Below are 19,571 nucleotides of genomic sequence, written 5' to 3'. Positions count from 1 at the left end.
CACGCAGTTTGCAACGCCGGACCGGGAAATCCACGTTATCCGCCCTCGCGTCGCCAGTCTTAATGAAACGATCCCCCGGAACATTCCGACAATTAAAACAAATTTGAAAAGCGCCCGGTCTCCCGTGAAATTCATCCGGCCGCCGTAATCGTGAAATAAAATTTCCTGCATTTCTAGCGATTAAAAACCCACGCTCCCGTAATTACGCGGATAATTCGCGAAACTACAGGCCGTTGCCTTTCGTTAAAATTCCGTCGTGGAGAATCGAGCAAACCTAAATATAGACTCAAAATAATCTTCTTATACATTTTAAATATAATATGAGAATTATATGATTGTGATTGTCGTCCTTGTTTCATCTTACGAAATTTCAATACTGAATTATTCACAATAATTTTGGACGCACGGACGGCCGCAATAATTACAATATATTTATTTTACATCTGCATGCACTGTAACCTTTCAACCGACTTTTTTACCACGATGATCGCTTGCGTAGGCGTAACGCAGATCAATTAAAATCCAGACAATGAAGCGAGTCCTTCGTTGAATTAAATTGAAAATGAAAAGGTCCTAATAAGTGATGATGAAGTCGTCATGGCCAAAGGTTAAACGCTCAAAAATATTGCTTCCAAAGCCCAGAATTCCATCCGGACCTAACAGAAAGTAATAGCGTTCGCATATCGCAGATTCCATTTGAAGTCTCCGTCGCGGGCGAGACCGGTTATTATGCGAGAACGGGTTAATCGTCCTCGATCGATTTTTCGGCTCTCGTTCGCAGATTGTTTCACGTGCGGCCGATTAGCTGAGGAGTGTCCAATTAACTTGGGACATAGTGATCGCGGAATTGCTCGAGCGTGAGCCCCGATATCCGAGACAGGGAGGGATGAACTTGAACGTGGATTTCCGTGAAATGTCAGGAAGGAACGGGGAAAGGGGGGCGAGGCCGCGGAAACTTGGTGGATCGAGTAATAATAAATCGAGAAGCAGAAATAGATCGCGGCGAGGCAAGTTCACCGGGTCTAGGTTACTCTCCTCGAAACTCGCCTGCTCGTTACCAACTCGAATAACGCGCTTCGCTGCTCGGGATAATTAAAGATGGACCATCGTTAACGGTTGTCAAACCGTGGCGATCGATCGGCGTCCAACGCAATTGCAGTTTATACGCGGGTGCACGCCCACGCTCGGCGAATATCGGCCCGGCCCGGCCCGGCCCGATTGTGTTTTTTTAATACTTTTCACGCTGCTCGTCCGCGAGACGATTCCCGAACGATTAGTGAATTCTATATTGTTCTATTCGATTCTCACTCTCTGCGGATATTGCTGTGAGCTGAAATATTTATTGGATAATACCTCCACGCGATAACACTCTCCGAGCAATTTTAACTTCTTTTCTTTTGATTTTTATACATCTCGATTCGCCGTACGCGAATTTCGAAGTCGTTTCATTTCTGATTTGTTCTCTAAATTTTTCAGAAATTTCATTCCTGGCGAAAAAGGAAAATTTTTGGAGAAAGAATTAGAAGAGATTGTTTGAAACATTTTGCGAGTCTTCTACGAGTGATGGAATATTTTGCAATGGCCAAAATTGGTAAACATTGCGACAAAGAAACTTTCGGGAGAAACTAATACAGTGACTCCGAAAAATATTCGGACACTAGGTATAACTAACTTTACGACTTGATAATTCCTTTGTTAATGAAGCAATCGTCCCGGGAATTGTTTCTAGCAATAAAAGGTCTATTAACACTTTGAACGCCCAACTAGAAACCTCAAAAATTCCATAAAATCAAAGTAAGTTATTTAATGAAATAAAAATTGCAAAAAATTAAATGTATGATACCGAGTAATCCTCCAACTTTCTTGCATGTTACAGATCCTAATCAAGTTTAGTACAATGAATATATCAACGTAAAAAATCATTTTAAAACCTACACAAATAATTCCGTCACCCAAATATCGGTGACGCGGCGCCGAACGTGTTAATGTTGATAAACATAAATAATTTATTTGAAAAATATACATAAATTCCGTAATAAAAATTAGTAAAAGAAATAATGTACCATTTTTGGCTCACAAAAATATTCGGACAATATTAATTTTTCAATTTAGATAATGTAATTTAGCATTACAAGATTTGTTTAATACTTCGTGGCATAACCATTTTGTTTAAGAGCATGTCTTAACCTGTTTGGCATATTGTTTGTAATTTTTTTTTGTACATAAGAGACTTGGACTTCCAGTTTGCGGAATAGAATCAATGCGATTCTCAATATAAAATCGTCGACAGATATCTGCAGCACACACACACACACACACACACACACACACACAGTACTCTTATACTTATACGAAGCACTGCACTAATTTCGCGATAGGTTTTTCCTTTTTCTCGATGAAAAATTACAAGCTGTCGCACATCGAAACTCGTATTCTTTCCTTCGCGACCCATTTTGAACGAATTCACGTTTACTACTGACAGTAATCAGGTGGCATGGGCCATTTAATGGTCCACGAGATTGCAAACAAACGTTTTCCAGAGATTGCCAGAGAAATATAATACGTGTCCGAATATTTTTCTGAGCCACAAATGGTCCATTATTTCGTTTAATAATTTTTATTACGAAACGTATGTATATATTTCAAATAAATTATACATGTCTATCATCCTTCATAAATGTTTTATTGCTAGAAACAATTTCCAGGGCGATCGCTTTGTCAACAAACGAATTATTAAATCATAAAGTTAGTTGTACCTGGTGTCCGAATATTTATGGGAGTCACTGTATATAATTTGTAAAGTTGCGTTTCCGGATAAGTTTTCTAGAACGTCGGATTAATGTTTCTCTTTTTTTTTTTCCTAGTGAGCATCCCGGGACATTAATCCTCGGATTCGTTACAACGCGACAGCGTGGCAAAACACGATTGAGATGTAAATTACAAGCGCGCGAGCGCGAGCGGAGACCGGTCTGTCGTCAGAAAATTGCTTCAGGATTTATGTGTTTAGAACTATTGGTTGATTTTCATGGGAAGGTCGGAGCAGTACATGCGCATCGTCTGTGGCACACGGCAATATTTCGTGCTTGGCGTGACTGGGAGCCATCAGAGCGAGAGAGAGAGAGAGAGAGAGAGAGAGAGAGAGAGAGAGAGAGAGAGACTTGCCGAAAAACAAGGGAGATGAACAAATGACTCCTGCGCGCGCGTGACTCCCCAAACTCTCGAAGGTCAGAATAAAAAGCCGCCCCCGCAATTTAACGGGCTGCGTGCACCGAAATCCTGACGCAATTGCCCACTTACTTCCGTCCCATTTTCTTCGAAAAATTCGACTCGCACACGACTCGAAAATGTGCTGCTATTTCGACTTTAATTAAATTATTATTCCCAATTATTCCCAGTTTCAACGTTCCTTCAAGAAAATTTCTTAAATGCTGCGACGCAATTTTACCCAGCCACTAATCTCGTAATTTTCCTTCCCGAAATTCTCTGTGGTTTTTCTAATTACTGGGGAACCTTTGAAATATCAAGAGAAAAATAGTACAACTTGATGCGAGCTTCACAGAAGACCTTGTAAAATTCTTCTCTTTTTATTTTATTTCTCTGCCACTATCTCTGGTTCTAATATTTTTAATTTACGGTTATTGAGATTGTGAAGATCCATCTACGTGGAATTACTCAACAAATTTATTTCTTTGGGTATACAGGGTCATCCGTTTTTAAACGGCCAAACGTCAACCAGCTATAGAGGACCCCAAATGGAACAACTTTCACCCCTAACACTTTTTTTGATTCGAAGTTATTTCATTCAGTCTCCACGGCGTGCCCCATGTCAAAAAAAACCAAGATCCAAAGGTTATACAAAAAAGTTGACTGAACAAAAAAGATGCCCCCATTTATTTTAAACCAAACAAAGGAAAAATCATCAAGATACATAATTGCAGTCCTAATATATTTAATCTTAAGTGAACGCAAAAAATGACGGGTTTTTGCAATTATCTAAAAATCAAGACCGAATCAAACAAAGTGTTAGGGGTGAATGTTGTTTCATTTGGGGTCCTCTATAGCTGGTTGACGTTTGGCCGTTTAAAAACGGATGACCCTGTATATTATTTTTAAAATGGCTAAAAACTTGAATAGACACATTCTTTTTATTTTTATAAAGTAATAAATTTAAAAGTAATTTATTTTTATAAAGTAGTGTTAAATACAGTATCAAAATTCCTTCCTATTGTTTGGATCCTTGTGGTATTCTCAAATCTTTTCGTAAAATGAATTTATTAGCCCCTTTGATTCATTTGGTTCAGTTGCTCACGAATTTTTCGACGTTTTTTCCGAAACCCTCTAGTTTAGAAACGCCTTTATTGTCCTCGCGAGAAAGGTCAAGCAGAGGACTTTGAGAAGGCGTTGGTATATTCCACGCCCCCATTATTCACCTTGAAGATCCCTTTGTGGAATAAAGAACGTTCATGATCGTGGGTCCCGGTGATCCGTCGAAATCCGCTTTGAACAGTGGACAGGCCGGAAAATCGGGACAACGATCGGGTCTCCGATTTTTCCTTGGCTCTCGGCGAAGCGAGAAAATCGAAGGTTTGTTGCATACAATCGAAGCGTGATTGCACGCCCACGCTTCCGCGAGGACTCCGTTCCCGACGGTCCCTGCGAAACGGGAAGCGAAACTTTCGGTCGCGAAGTTTTCTCAATTAAGCGTCCGGGGAACGACGTCGGAACCGTCGAGAATGATTCCGTTGTTCGCCAGCATCGTCTCGACGGGCTTCTCGGACGACGAAACGGGGAAACGTCGTCCGGAATATCGCGGTTAACGAGTACGTTTCGCCATCGTTAACGAACCGATGCGGCTTGAACGCCGAGACTAATCGAGTCGCTCGTTACCGGTCCGCACAAATTGATAATCCTGTTATCGATTCCGTTTGTTGCATCGCCGAGAGACCTCCAATTATCTGTTTTCATTGCAAACTGCTCGACAATCATAGAAAGAGTCGAAATCAGGCTTTGAATTCTTGAAATTTTTTGGAGATCTTGGTCGCCGGACCTACAGTGACTACAACTAATATTCGGACGCTCTTAAAAATCGCATAACTTTGTCAATATTGGACTATACTATTTGAATTTTTTTTTTTTTTTTGAGAAGTTAGAACAATTGGATCGCTACATAACGTGAGAAAAATGTTTGATTAAAATTGCAGAGAGAATACTAAAAGTTGTATGTTGCAACTTTATTATGTGGACTTACATTGAATATTTAGAAAGTACGATTTGTAGATCTGTATGAATTATACATGTTCTGAGAATTTCATGAAAATCGGTGAACGTTGCAATGAGCTGCAGATGTTCCAAAATGATCACATAAGGGCGAAATTCCCTGAGAAGGCCAAAATTCTGCGACTTTCGTTTTCATCGTTAAATGTTTGTAGCTTAGTGCAATGTCGACGGATTTAGATGAAATATTCAGAATATGTATAATTGATACAGTTGTACAAAACGTACTTTTTGAATTTTTAATATAAGCCCGCATAAAAAAGTCGCAAACTACAACTTTTAGTACTTTCTCTGTAATTTCGACCAATTGCAATTTTAATCAAACCTTTTTCTCAAAGAAATTCTAACTTCTAAAAGTTCTAACTTCTCAAAAAAATTCACGTAGTGTAGTCCAATATTGACAAAGTTATGCGATTTTTAAGAGCATACGAACATTAGTGGGGGTCACTGTAATTTGCCACAATCGATCGAGCTTAGTGTCATCACTATCTATCACTAGACTGCGGATCTTTGCGCAAAATAAAATTTTTTATATATTAGGGGCACCCATAAGTAATCAATCATTTTGAAATCTAAAACAAACCTTGTAATAAATTCAAGCACTGATTCGTAATATTATATCTTACCTACAAGTACCAAGAAATTTTTGAAGATACATTCACATTATCGACTACTATTCTCCACAAATATATTATTTATCAAGAGGCTTTTTGTTGGTGCTACACCGAATTGATACGTCGCTCAGGATTATTGTAGGAATGTGTTTGCAAACTACGTTCACAACTGCAGTGATTTTTCTATATATGTCGCCAAGGCCTGGATGATAAATGTCGCGGAGTTATCCCCACTACCGCGGGGTATACGAGGAGTGTAAACATAACACTGCTCGGGCATGTCTCCTGGACGATATTAGGGGGACCAATAAGTAGTCAATTATTTTGAAGCCTGAAACAAACTTTGTAGTAAATTCAAGTTTTTATTTCTTAATTTATTATATAATCTCCATCATTATCAAGGACAGTTCCTGCAGTCTTTCCTGCAAATTTTCAATCCCCCATAGAAATCCAGGGTTCGTGAAGCAAAATATGACTCAAGGTGCCTCCTTGCATCTTCTACAGAATGTTTTATTTCTTAAATAATGCTCCAGAGATCTGAAAAGATCGGAGGGAGCAATATCCGGTGAGTACGGGGGTGCGGTCAAACTTCCCATTGCAATTCTTTGATTTTTTCCTGAGTGAGTTTCGCTGTATGGGGCCGGGCATTGTCAATTTGCAGTATTACACCTTTTCCGTGGACCAAAGACGCCCTCTTTTTCAATAGTTCCGAATACAGCCGTTGTAATTGCTGACAATACAACTGAGCAGTAATTGTTTCTCCAGGTTTCAACAACTCAAAGTGAATCATGCCACGACAGTCCCCCCAAATGCACAGTAACACCTTTCCAAGTGATAAGGTAGGTTTAGGGGTTGATGTTGCGGTTTGATTTGCAGAAAGCCATTGCTTGGAACGCTTTATGTTATCATAAAGAATCCATTTTTCATCTCCGGTAACGATTCTGCTAAGAAATGGATCTCTACGAAATCTGGATAGCAATGAAGCGCAAATTGATCGACGAACATTCTTGTTGGTCTCAGATAATTGATGCGGTACCCATATTCCTTGCCTATATGCCTTTCCCATTTCGTGTAGGTGCCTTTGTATAGTTGACCATGCGGACCCAAGGCTTCTCGATAATTCTTGTATACTTAATTTTGGATCAGCTTCCACTAGAGATTTTAGGGTGTCATTATCAAATTCAACTGGTCGTCCGAGGCCTGTCAGAGAGATCATAATCACCAGCAGCAAACCTTGTGAACCAACGTTGACACTTGTTGACCTTCGATACATCTCCGTAAACATCGCAAATTTTCTTTGTTGTTACCGTTGCATTAACCCTAAGCACTCGAGTGGTGACTCTGAAGCACCACTAGAAATTGTTGTGGCATTATTTCAAAGAAATTACAAAAAATATTACAAAATACTTGTTACATTACAAAATTTGTATTTAATAGATTGCTAAACATTTAAATATTACATGTAGAAATCGGATCAGTTTCGTATGAATAAAATGAAAATATTCTTAGACGGAAGAAAAATTGAGTTTTAGAATGAAAATAGCGCCAAGTGCAAAGGGTTAAATCCCTCGTGAAAATGAAAAAATATGCAATGGCGAATATGATCCTTGGAAGGTACGGACGCCGCCATTTTGTTACAGGGTTGTAAAAAAATTATTAGAATATTTTTAATACAGGCTGCTTTACCGAAAACTGTAAAAGAATATGTGTTTCAACGATCGGTACAGAACTAAAGGCAAAACAAATTCTTCGCAAATAATTGATTGCTTATGGGTACCAATTGCAATCTATGGGCGCCAAGTAAAAATTTATTTTGCTCGTTAATAATTTTTACATGCCAAAAATGGTATACTGACATTGTTAAACTCTTTTAATCCGTTTACTGTTTTGAATTACACCTATTCAATCTTGTCACAAATGCATAAAACCTGCAGTCTAATGATCACACATAAATTATAATCGTTCGACCAACGTGCGGATTTCTCAAATAAAAAGAAAGCGGTACAGTTCAATAAAGACTTCTGCGAAATGATCCTGCAGAAACTGGTTTACCCCGTTGCAGGGATAAAAGCTATACTCTTCGGGGAAAATTAGTTGATTAGCTGAACCACCCTGCCGCGTGTTACGAGAGACCATAATTCCCCGGAGTAGATAGTATTTTCGTCGACGGCGTCACACCCTCTGGTAGTTTTCCACGACCTGTTTCCTCCCGACGGCTCTTTGTCTACGCAAAAACTGGACTCCATCAATTTTACCGGATTAAAAGATCCGACGCGTCTCGTGAAACAGTGGAACATGATCTTTGAAGATCGCGTGTCGCGAAAAATCGTGCCCGACGACAGCTTCGCGTTTTGCGATAATGATACGACGTTGATTAACAGGGTCGTCGTAATTAAGCTCGAATAACCGCTGAACAGCCCACGTGTCCCTTTTTATATTCAACGTTCGCGACGGTTCGCGTTGCTTTTTGTTGGTCCGAAGACAAAACGAAACAGCCGCACAATTAGCGGCTGAAAACGAACGCGGGGACTAACAAGCTGCGCCGTTCGTCATTAAAACTGTTCTTTGACGGAGAAACGCTGAAAGCACGCGATCCTGCGCGGGGTTCCTTCTGACGCAACGCGAGCCGTTCCCTTGAACGTCTAACTAAATTTTCCAACGTATAAACCTCGAATTTTTCTCATTTTTTAATATACGCATACTCGATCTACAAATCTGTAACAGGAAGATCGCTTACTCAGTTATTTATTTCTGAACCCGTGCGCCGAAAGCTCTGGCGCACGCGAATGCAGCAAAATCGGGGATAGGCGGGAGCATGATCGAAATCTAACGACACTGCGCCGCATAAATTTCGAGAGTTTCTAATTCTGCCAGCTGAATTTATCCTTCGGCATCGAGTTGATGCAACGATAAAAAGAAATCGAAGGAAAAATAAATAGGCAAATCTCTGAATTACTTCGCTCGAAAGAATGGAATAGGACAAGCTGGAATTGAAATAGAAATATTGCGCATTGTTCATAGTTCATACTGATATGCACATTTATTTTGCATAGAAATCCGCGCAGCAATAAAACGATGAAAACAACATACTGTTTGCCAAAAGAAGCAAAGAAAATCGTATCAGATTGAGACGCAGGGACAAGGTCCTCGACAATAATTATCGCAGGAAGATCGACGTTTAAATGTTAAAATTTTATTAAGCCCGTGGTAATTTTAGCAGGGAAGATCTCGAAGATTGCGAGGAAACGAGCGGTTTCCCAGAAAAAGAAACTTTTGATCGCAGGGTCCCGATATATTCGAGAAGGCTGGTTATATGAATCGGTTATGGTTGGATCGAGGAAAAGTTTCTTCTTCCTCTTCAAGGTTCGAGGAAAGGCGAAAGTGATTGGCAGGGAGTTTCGGGGGCGAAGGAACATCGAAGATGTTCACGGTCACGGCATGCCTCGGCGTTGCACGGTGTTTCAGATCGTAATCGACTGATCGATAACCCTCGGAGTCAGAGTCAAGGTGGTGGCCTTCTATAGAACGCATTTCGCAGTCGGTACAGATACGTCGCCGCGATTAGGGGAACAGAAAGTGTATCATTCAGGCCCTGTGGCACGATCGATCGATCCTCCATGAATATCATCGACGCGACCGCGACCGAATGCCTTTCTTCGTTTATGTTCCCGTCGACCGTATGGTATTTTCATATAGCCTGGGAATACGTGTGTATGTGTACGTACGTTTGTATATGTGTGTGTGTGTGCGTGATTTATTGGTAGTCATTTAACCTTCTCGGTTCTTTCTTATCGCGAAACTGTTTTATTCGACCGTCACGTGAGAGTCGCGATTTTTCTGCGAAATTATGGCCGGAATTAGAAACCGATTAGAGAGAAACGTGCTAATGGGTAATCAGACTCAAGTTAATATCAACGAACGAGCTGCAATTGTTAGCTCCACAAGTGGGCATTTCGAAGGGATTAGCGGTACACGGTGTGAGAATTAGTACAGTGATTTCTCGATATATGTCGCCAAGGCCTGGACGATAAACGTCGCGGAATTATCCCCGCTACCGCGGGGTATGCCCCGTGAGGGGCCACGGACGCCGCACAGTAGACGAAAGTGCCATTTTTCTAAAATAATAACTTCTGAACCATTAGAAATAATTGAATGAAATTTAATAGGTAGAAAGGTAACAATTATAGCTTCAAATTGCAAGAAAAATCAATTTGAATTTACACGGTGTTTATTAATTGCACAGGTTTTCAACAAATTATAGAATAAATGGAATTAATATACCTGTTCTTCTGCATTAATATTCCTGAAGTAAATCTGTAATTTCTGGTAGATTTGTCGCAAATGAATTTTTTTTCATTGTTTGGTCAACTAATCATAGTTTATTACAGTGCAAGGTTCTATTAGGTTCCGGCTGAGATGTGTATGTTTACAGTTCAAATCCCGAAAACTTGAGCTCACTTGAAAAAAGTATAATTTTTAAAATGTAATAACAACTACTTGTTTTAACATCGTTTTCAATCCTAGAAGATGTAAGCTTTCGTATTGTCTACACCCAACTCGGCTATTTCTAATAGTTTTCTCTTAAATTGCACTTGAATATCGGAAAAATCATGTGAAAGTTGACAATTTCTTAATTTTTTCCTCGAACTTTGCCGGTCTCCTGTAAAAATTTTCTTTCGGATTTGCTTCCTTTGGAATGTTCTTGAAACATCACTCATTTATTTAAAAACCATTTTCTCTCGAAATAGATCCGAAGGTTAAGAGTGACGAAAGTGGTATAGATTGTTTGAAAATGATCCGGATTTTGTCCTGAAGGTAATATTGAATTAGCCTAATATTGTATCGCGAAATTAAATATAAAAGAAATGACTTTTCTATAAAAATGTTATACGAATATTCCACGTGCGCCTTCGGTAGAATAAAAACTGTACAAAGTACTGGCGAACCTAATATCGCGAGATATGAAGGGGAAAGAAATGGCACTTCGGCTAAGTCAATATGCTAGCAGAGAAGCTCGACAAGGCTTTCAAGTACCACAAAAATGGCGCGGGTCGCCGGGAACTGATGGCAAATATTTGATTTGTCGCGTAAACACCACATGGACCCTGTGTACGACAAGAATGCTGTGGAAAATATAAAATCATTGTCTAAAATATGGATAGGAGAGAAATGGCACTTCAGCTAAGTCACTATGATAGCTCGACGAGGCACTTAGGTGCTGCGAGAATGGCGTGGGAAGTTGGGAGCGAATATTTGATCTTACAGAGACTGATTGCCGAGCCTAATATTGGAAAAATGGGAACGTCCAGGAAATGGCACTTCCGCGCCAGTACGCTATTGCGGAAGTCTCACTCGGACCAAAATAGAGCATAACGTCGAAGAGAAAGGAGAAATATGAAATGTTGAAGAAAACACTGAATATCCCTCATTATTGTACCTAATATGCAGTCGAGGAAGTTTAATAAGGTTTTTAATAGTGTCCGATAAAATTGCAGTACGTCGTCAAAAGTCGATGAAACAAGGATTAAATCTCCGCTAAGATACTGCTACACTGTTATTAAATTGCAAAATGTAATAGCACTTCTTACTGGCCAGTATGCAACCAAGAAACCCCCGAGGACTTTATGAACAATGAAAATACCATAAGACGCCCAGAGAGGTAGGCAAATATTAAATTTCGAAGAAAATACTGTCCCATTAATTACGACAATATTACACCGTAAAACGGAGGCTTCGAGAAGATCGACTTACCGGTTAGGGAGACGCACATGATCCAAATTCCACCGTACATGGGCACCAGAAAGGTGGGTCGTCTTCCGGGCCGATGATTGCGATGACCGTTCTCCAACATGGCCACCTGACCGTCCAGGTACCACGTGAGGGTGACGTTCGCGCGTGTCAGAGCTGCCTTGTTCCAATTAATTTCCTCCCAATGATCGGACATGATCGCGCCGCACAACAGGCCGGTCGCTGCAACAGAAAGATCGAGGAATCTATTCGCAACTCCGGGTTTGCGAGATCGCGGCCCCGACGTCTCTTTTCCCTTTTGTGGACACAAAATGGCCCCGTTATTCTAACTCCCCTTCGAGACGGGCCTGGCCCGCGGCGATGCGCAAGAATAATGGGAACGGCGCACAGTAGGCAATTTGGACAAAATCGGATTCAAAATCCAGGAACTTTCGATAGGAATGAGGTAGAGCGATGAAATCTTTTTTAAATGAAAGCTGCAACTTTGTAGAACATGGGAAAAATAGAGAGATTGCGGTACGAACGTTTTTTAACCTCGAGAAAATTCGTTAAACGCGCACAAATTCCAGAAAATTTTCGTTTTTCCAATACCACGCGCGGAAAAAATTTTTTGTTTAACATGCTACACATCATTTCCCATAGATTTTTTCACGCTGATTTCAAATCTGGTCTCAAAATTTGTCTACGACCTGAGGATTTTGCAAAAAATAGATTTTTGTGACAAAAACTAATGAAGTCACTTTTTCGTTGAAATGATTGGATGGTAATAATCTCTCTATTTTTCCCATATTCTACAAAGTTTCAGCTTTCATTTCAAAAAAATTTCAGCGCTCTACCTCATTTCTATCGAAAGTTCCTGGATTTTTAATCCGATTTTGTCCAAATTGACCACTGTGCGGCGTGGGAAGAGTTGCAGAATCCTTTCGGGGGGACCCGATTCTTCCCGAAGGATCCCGTCGTCGCGGAGAACTCGGCCGGAATGATCCCGAGGAACCTGTTCTCTCGCGCGCGCCGCCGAATAGTCCGCATGGATATTCAGGATTCGGAGGATCTCGCGGAATACCGGAATAGTTAGATCCGGGGATTACGTGGTTCCGGACAAAACGGACCTCGTCCGCGATCCCAGCATGCACTTACAGTCGGTCACGAAAATATTCCCAATGAAAATTTATGGGACGAATTAGATCGCCGAATTCGAACAACTCCCATAAACAATAAGGACGAACCAAAAAGACGTCTACAAGAAGAATGGCTACGTATTGGGCAAGATTATTTAAAAAGAATAATCTGCAATATATGCCAACGCAATTACGGCACGTCGTAAAACACATGGTATATCCAACAAAATATTAATTTATAAAAAGAAGATTTATAGACAGTGTTATAAACTTCGTTTTGATAGCGTCCGAATATTTTCGTGACACGGAAATGAGTGTACTTTCCATTTTTCTTTTATTATTTATGTAATCACTTATCGTAAATAAATATCTCTTATGTTTTCGTTAACTATACACTGCATAGTAACATACGTGTAACCTCTTTTTGTTCTTATTGCTTAAATTATTGAAGTACGGACTATAATAGTCAAAACTATAGTGGTGTCCGAATATTTTCGTGACCGACTAGCTTCTGACAAACTAACTCGCTGTTTTCACTGTTGAGAACCCCGGCACAATATCGCGACCGGCCATATTAGGTGGAAAAAGTCATGTCAGAAAATAAGAAGTGCGATTTTTAATCGAAGATCGTGAAAAATGGCAATTTTTTGCCATTTTTAACCCTCAGCACTCGAAGGGCGACTGTAAGGCGCCACTAAAAATTGCTGTATCATTATTCAATAAATATTTTTTACATTATTAAATCTGTTTGTATTTCATAAATTACTAAACATTTCAGTACTCTACGAGTAAATTGCACTATTTAAGTATGTATAGCATTAAAAAATATATATAGAAAGGAAATATTTTAGGTCGGAAGAAATGTTTGGTTTTACAGTTAAAATGGCTTCGAGTGCAAAGGGTTAATCGTTTATAACTCGTAAACGAAGTAACCAATATCGGTGAAATTTTCAGCATGGATATAATTTATTCGAGTGAATAGAACACATTTTTTAAATTTCAATACAGGCTCAGATAAAAAAGGCTGGAAAAAACCAACTTTTACGATTTCTTTTGCGATTCCAACCAATTCAAATTTTTTTCAAAAATTTTTTACACTTCGTCTAATAAACTAATCCTTCTAACTTCTCAAAAACACTAAAGTTACTTCTAACTTTACTAATTTGAAACTAATTTGAAAAAAGACTGGACTAATTTGAAAAAAGTTATGCTGTTTCAAACAGTGTGTCATCAGTTTTGCTCCTTACTGTAGACTCATACAGTCAGTCCCATAAGTATTCGTACGTACTTAAAAATCGCATAACTTTGTTAATATTGGACTATACTTTTTTTTTTTTTTTTTAAGAAGTTAGAACAATTAGATCACTACATAAAGTAAAAAACTCTTTTACAAAAATTGCAATTGGTCGAAATTGCAGAGAAAATACTAAAAGTTGTGTTTTGCAACATTTTTATGTGGGCTTACATTGAAAATTTAGAAAGTACAATTTGTAGATCTGTATGAATTATACATGTTCTGAGAATTTCATAAAAATCGGTGAACGTTGCAACGAGCTGCAGATGTCCCAAAATGATCACGTAAGGGCGAAAATATTGTTATATTTAGATATTATTGTTATACTTATTTAATATCATATTTTTTGATTTACTTTTATATTTGTTTCTATAATTTATATAATATTTGTCCATATAAATATTATTTTCAAAGGTTCTACATATGTTGAATCTCGTTTCATGACCTAACACAGACTTTCAATCGGTTTGAAGACGCGTGAAACGATCTATGATTTTTTTCACTTAAAATGGCCGTTCGCGACACTGTGCGACGGCGACGTTCACCTCGGAAGACGAATGCATTGTTCTCCTCGGGAAAATACAATGGAATTGATGATATGGGAACGGAAATCGGACGCGTATCGCAAATAATGGGAACATGGTTATTCGATGAATTCTTCTTGTACGATCTTACGAAAACAACGATATGTTTGCACCATTATTCTCAGAGATTCTTACAAAGTCAGAGTAATTTAACTAATGAAAGCGAAACTAGAAATTTTAAATGTATTATAGGGGATGCTGGTTTAACCCTTTGCATTCGAGTGGTGACTCTGAAGCGCCACTAAAAATTGTTGTGGCATTGCTTCAAAGAAATTACAAAAAATATTACAAAATATTCGTTACATTACACAATTTTTCTTTAATAGATTACCAAACGTTTAAATATTATATGTGGAAATCGGATCCGTTTCGTATGAATAAACTGCGAATATTCTAAGACGGAAGAAGAATTTAGTTTCAGAATTAAAATAGCGCCGAGTGCAAAAGGGTAACCCTTTTGAATTCTAAAGATCTTAATAAAATTCGGTTTAACATTCAATAAAAATGAAAGTCTAAATCTGGTCAAAAATCACTGTCAGTCATACGTGACTGACATGACAGTTAACTAGACTGAGGATCTTCCTGCAAAATCAAAATGTGCTGCATCAATTATACGTTACCGGAGCCGAGTAACTATGCACATCTTCTTTTAATAAATTTGATAGGTTGGCGATTAAACTGCGGATCTTTATGCAAAATAAAAATTGTCCAAGACAGTTGTAAGAATCAGAAGTTGAATAAAAATGTATATTCTCTTTCGATCATCTCAAACAGTCGGAAATAATGTAACAACGAAATGTAGCAATAAATGCATAAAATCGTATGCATTAAATATCGATAAACTCTGTCAACGTTTCTCTTCACCGACTCGTGGATGCATAAATGCATGATTCCGTCATGAATGTATAAATGCTGCAGTCTAATGATAACAGTAAACATTCTGGAAACAATGAACGAAGTTCACAAGAAACCAGTGTGCAGTTACAGGTTTCGATTATCGTATAAAGTGGAACGAAAAGAAAAAGGAGACCCTTATACAGGCGAGGAAACAACTATACCAAATATGTTCCAGTAATATTGAAACATAGATGTAATATTCTCGAATTTTAATTGGTATTCGATGAATATTGAAATCTCAGGTTGAACGTAGTAACAGGAATTCACAGATAGCAATTACTGCGGAAAATTCCGTTGGATAACATTCGCAGTGGAGTCTAATCACGAGGGACCAACAAGACTCCAGCGACCCATAATCGCCGCGTCTGACCATGCACCGGCTTATACTACTGAGCCATTAACGCTTCATCCCTACTGGGAAGGATTCCGTTTCTCTTTTTCTTTCCAGCAAAACTGTCGATGTAGGATCAAAATATGACTAAAGAAGAACCATTGTTAAACCTTTTCAGTCTAATCAAAATCAAAATTTGCTTTTCAGAATTTGTAGAAGGCACAATTCGATGTTCGATAGCCAATAACGTAAAATAAAAATATAAAATAAAGGTGTTTGAATCTTAGGTGAATTTAAGAAATTTAATTACACTGAGACAATAGAGAATTACTTGGATCAAAAACACATCAAATAATCATTAGTTTTGGAGGTGCATAAGGGCCCAGAGGCTTCACTGACCTCTTAAGGACTGAAAACTGAACTATCAATTTTATTGTTGGACTGCGGATTTTTAGGCAAAATAAAAATTGTATTTTCCCTTTTAATCCCCTTAAATCTTAGGCGAACTTAAAAAGTGCACTCACACTGAGACAATAGAATATTACTTGGATGAAAAACACATCAAATAATCATTAGTTTCGAAGGTGCATAAGGGCCCAGAGGCTTCAGTAACCTCTCAAAGACTGAAAACTGAACTATCAATCTTATCGTTGAAGTGTGGATTTTTGTGGAAAATAAAAATTGTATTTTCCCTTTTAGTCTCCGAAGAAGGTCGAAAATAATTTAACAGTGCCCCTAAATTCTTCTCGTGACATATACAGAAATAAAAACTGTCAATTTTGTCATTGGACTGCGGATCTTTATGGAAAATAAAAATTGTATTTTTCCTTTTGGTCCCCTTAAAAGGTCAAAAATAATTTAACAGTGCCCCTAAAATCCTTCTCGTGACATATACAGAAATAAAAACTGTCAATTTTGTCATTGGACTGCGGATCTTTATGGAAAATAAAAATTGTATTTTTCCTTTTGGTCCCCTTAAAAGGTCAAAAATAATTTAACAGTGCCCCTAAAATCCTTCTCGTGACATATACAGAAATAAAAACTGTCAATTTTGTTATTGAACTGCGGATCTTTATGGAAAATAAAAATTGTATTTGCCCTTTTAGTCCCCGTAAAAGGTCAAAAATAATTTAACAGTACCCCTAAATTCTTCTCGTGACATATACAGAAATAAAAACTGTCAATTTTGTTATTGGACTGCGGTTCTTTAGGGAAAATAAAAATTGTATTTGCCCTTTTAGTCCCCGTAAAAGGTCAAAAATAATTTAACAGTGCCCCTAAAATCCTTCTCGTGACAAATACAGAAATAAAAACTGTCAATTTTGTCATTGGACTGCGGATTTTTATGGAAAATAAAAATTCTATTTTCCCTTTTAATCTCCGTAGAAGGTCGAAAATAATTTAACAGTGTCCCTAAAATCCTTCTCGTGACAAATACAGAAATAAAAACTATCAATCTTATCATTGGACTGCGGATCTTTATGGAAAATAAAAATTGTATTTTTCCTTTTAGTCCTCGTAAAAGGTCGAAAATAATATAACAGTGCCCCTAAATTCTTCTCGTGACAAATGCAGAAATAAAGACTATCAATCTTATCATTGGACTGCGGATCTTTGTGGAAAATAAAAATTGTATTTTCCCCTTTGGTCCCCTTAAAAGGTCAAAAATAATATAACAGTGTCCCTAAATTCTTCTCGTGACAAATACAGAAATAAAAACTATCAATCTTATCATTGGACTGGGGATCTTTATGGAAAATAAAAATTGTATTTTCCCTTTTAGTCCCCGTAGAAGGTCGAAAATAATATAACAGTGCCCCTAAATTCTTCTCATGACTTTTTATTTCCGTGTTTGATCTATTCACTTTCGTCATAAACGCATAAAAATCGCAAACCGGGGTGCACCGACGCGGATAAAATTGATCAAACGGGAATAAAAATGCCGAGAAATTGTCAATCGTATTCGAGCGACGAGAATCAAAGATGATAACGCTCGCGGCAATAAACTCGACTATCCGCTGGCCGATTAAACTGTCACTGGGTTAATACTTTGGCCAGAGAACGGACGAGAGTGTCACGGCCAGACGGTCTCTGCGCGTTATGACATTTTATTGCATAAGGAATCTCGAGGGAGAGCCCTCGAGCTTGGAAACGCTTGTTTCGAGTGACCGTGTCCTCCCTCCGTTGGGAAAAAAGTGCACGATGCAACTGCAACGAGTTCAACCGGTGGTTGCTGACCGTGCTCAACCACCGGAGTCGATAGAGGAGAACGCTAATGAGCTCGGCGATGACTTGAACCGAAAAGAAAAAACGATAGCGATCTTCGGAGTTATTAAACGATCGAGAGTTGTGGTTTTATAGATCGCTGGGGAATCGTGTCGGATTGTTTGCGTTCAGATGACTCGATTAGCTGGAAAACCACCGAAGGTTGTGCCCAGAGACGATCGAGGATAGATGTTATCCGCGTGCGGCCATCATTAGACAGGATATTGCTCACTCTGATCGGATCTATATGCAAATTTCGATTTTTCGAAGTCCTTCTTCTGGTCAACATTTTATAGCCGCGTGTTTGGTCTATTCATACTAAGCCGAGCACTGAAAGCGAGTTGTTGTCCCATGAAAAAGAGAAGAGTGTAATTATTTAGACTTTGCTCAGTCGGTGGTATATATTTATTCAATCATTCCCCGCGATTGCAACTTGATTTGTTGGCTGCGGATTTTCAAGTGGAATAAAATTTTTGTAGCATTTATTTCTTTTCTTAACGATTTTATAGAGCATTTATTCAATAATTCCCCACGATTGCAACTTGATTAGTTGGCTGCGGTTTTTCAGGTGGAATAACATTTTTGTAGCATTTATTTCTTTTCTTAACGATTTTATAGAGCATTTATTTAACAATTCCCCACGATTGCAACTTGATTAGTTGGTTGCTGATTTTGAGATGAAATAAAATTTTTGTGGCATTTATTTCTTTCCTTAACGATTTTATAGAGCATTTATTCAACAATTCCCCACGATTGCAACTTGATTATTTGGCTGCGGATTTTTAGGTGGAATAAAATTTTTCTGGCATTCATTTCTTTTCTTAACGATTTTATAGAGAATTTATTCAACAATTCCCCACGATTGCAACCTAATTATTTGGCTGCGGATTTTTAGGTGGAATAAAATTTTTCTGGCATTTATTTCTTTTCTTAACGATTTTATAGAGCATTTATTCAACAATTCCCCACGATTGCAACTTGATTATTTGGCTGCTGATTATCAAGTGAAATGAAATTTTTCTGGCATTTATTTCTTTTCGTAACGATTTTATAGAGTTAAAAATAATACAACAGTATTTTTAAATGCTTCAAATATTCTCTCATAAATTCATAAAATCCGCAGTCTCCACTATACCAGTGCTGATCTGTCCCTTGCACTCCTCGGTGAAAGGGCGAATGCTGCTTAGGACATAATCGCTTTCTGATGAAATAGGTTTGGTAATCGCGTTCCACGATGCGGTTACAACGGAGGATTTGTATCAGATTTTACGATGGTATTTTAGATTTGTTTGCGGAGGTTGTCTTTGGAAGGAAGAGCGTGACAAGGTATCCCAAAACCCGCAGGATATCTATAGTTCAGCACCTGTACTATGCATGAAGTTGCTATGCTTGCAGTGCAAAGTGCGACGCACATCAATGCCCACGTGCTCTCCAGGGCATCGATTC

The 19,571-nt window shown here is 38.5% G+C and overlaps 2 protein-coding genes across 3 annotated transcripts in view; one reads left to right on the top strand and one right to left on the bottom strand.

The window, feature by feature from the left end:
- The window catches only part of Nasp (Nuclear autoantigenic sperm protein), a 39,496-nt gene that overhangs the window by 7,084 nt on the left and 12,841 nt on the right, over positions 1 to 19,571 (top strand). The window lies entirely within an intron of this gene.
- The window catches only part of LOC143360950 (uncharacterized), a 31,057-nt gene that overhangs the window by 6,027 nt on the left and 5,459 nt on the right, over positions 1 to 19,571 (bottom strand). For both annotated transcript variants that reach the window (XM_076800166.1, XM_076800175.1), the window contains exon 2: positions 11,640 to 11,858. In XM_076800166.1, coding sequence (XP_076656281.1) covers positions 11,640 to 11,858 — 219 coding nt within the window. The remainder of the gene's footprint in view (positions 1 to 11,639; positions 11,859 to 19,571) is intronic.

The sequence above is a fragment of the Halictus rubicundus genome, chromosome 1, assembly GCF_050948215.1.
Source record: "Halictus rubicundus isolate RS-2024b chromosome 1, iyHalRubi1_principal, whole genome shotgun sequence".
Taxonomy (NCBI): domain Eukaryota; kingdom Metazoa; phylum Arthropoda; class Insecta; order Hymenoptera; family Halictidae; genus Halictus; species Halictus rubicundus.
This window is presented reverse-complemented; position numbering and strand designations above follow the sequence as displayed.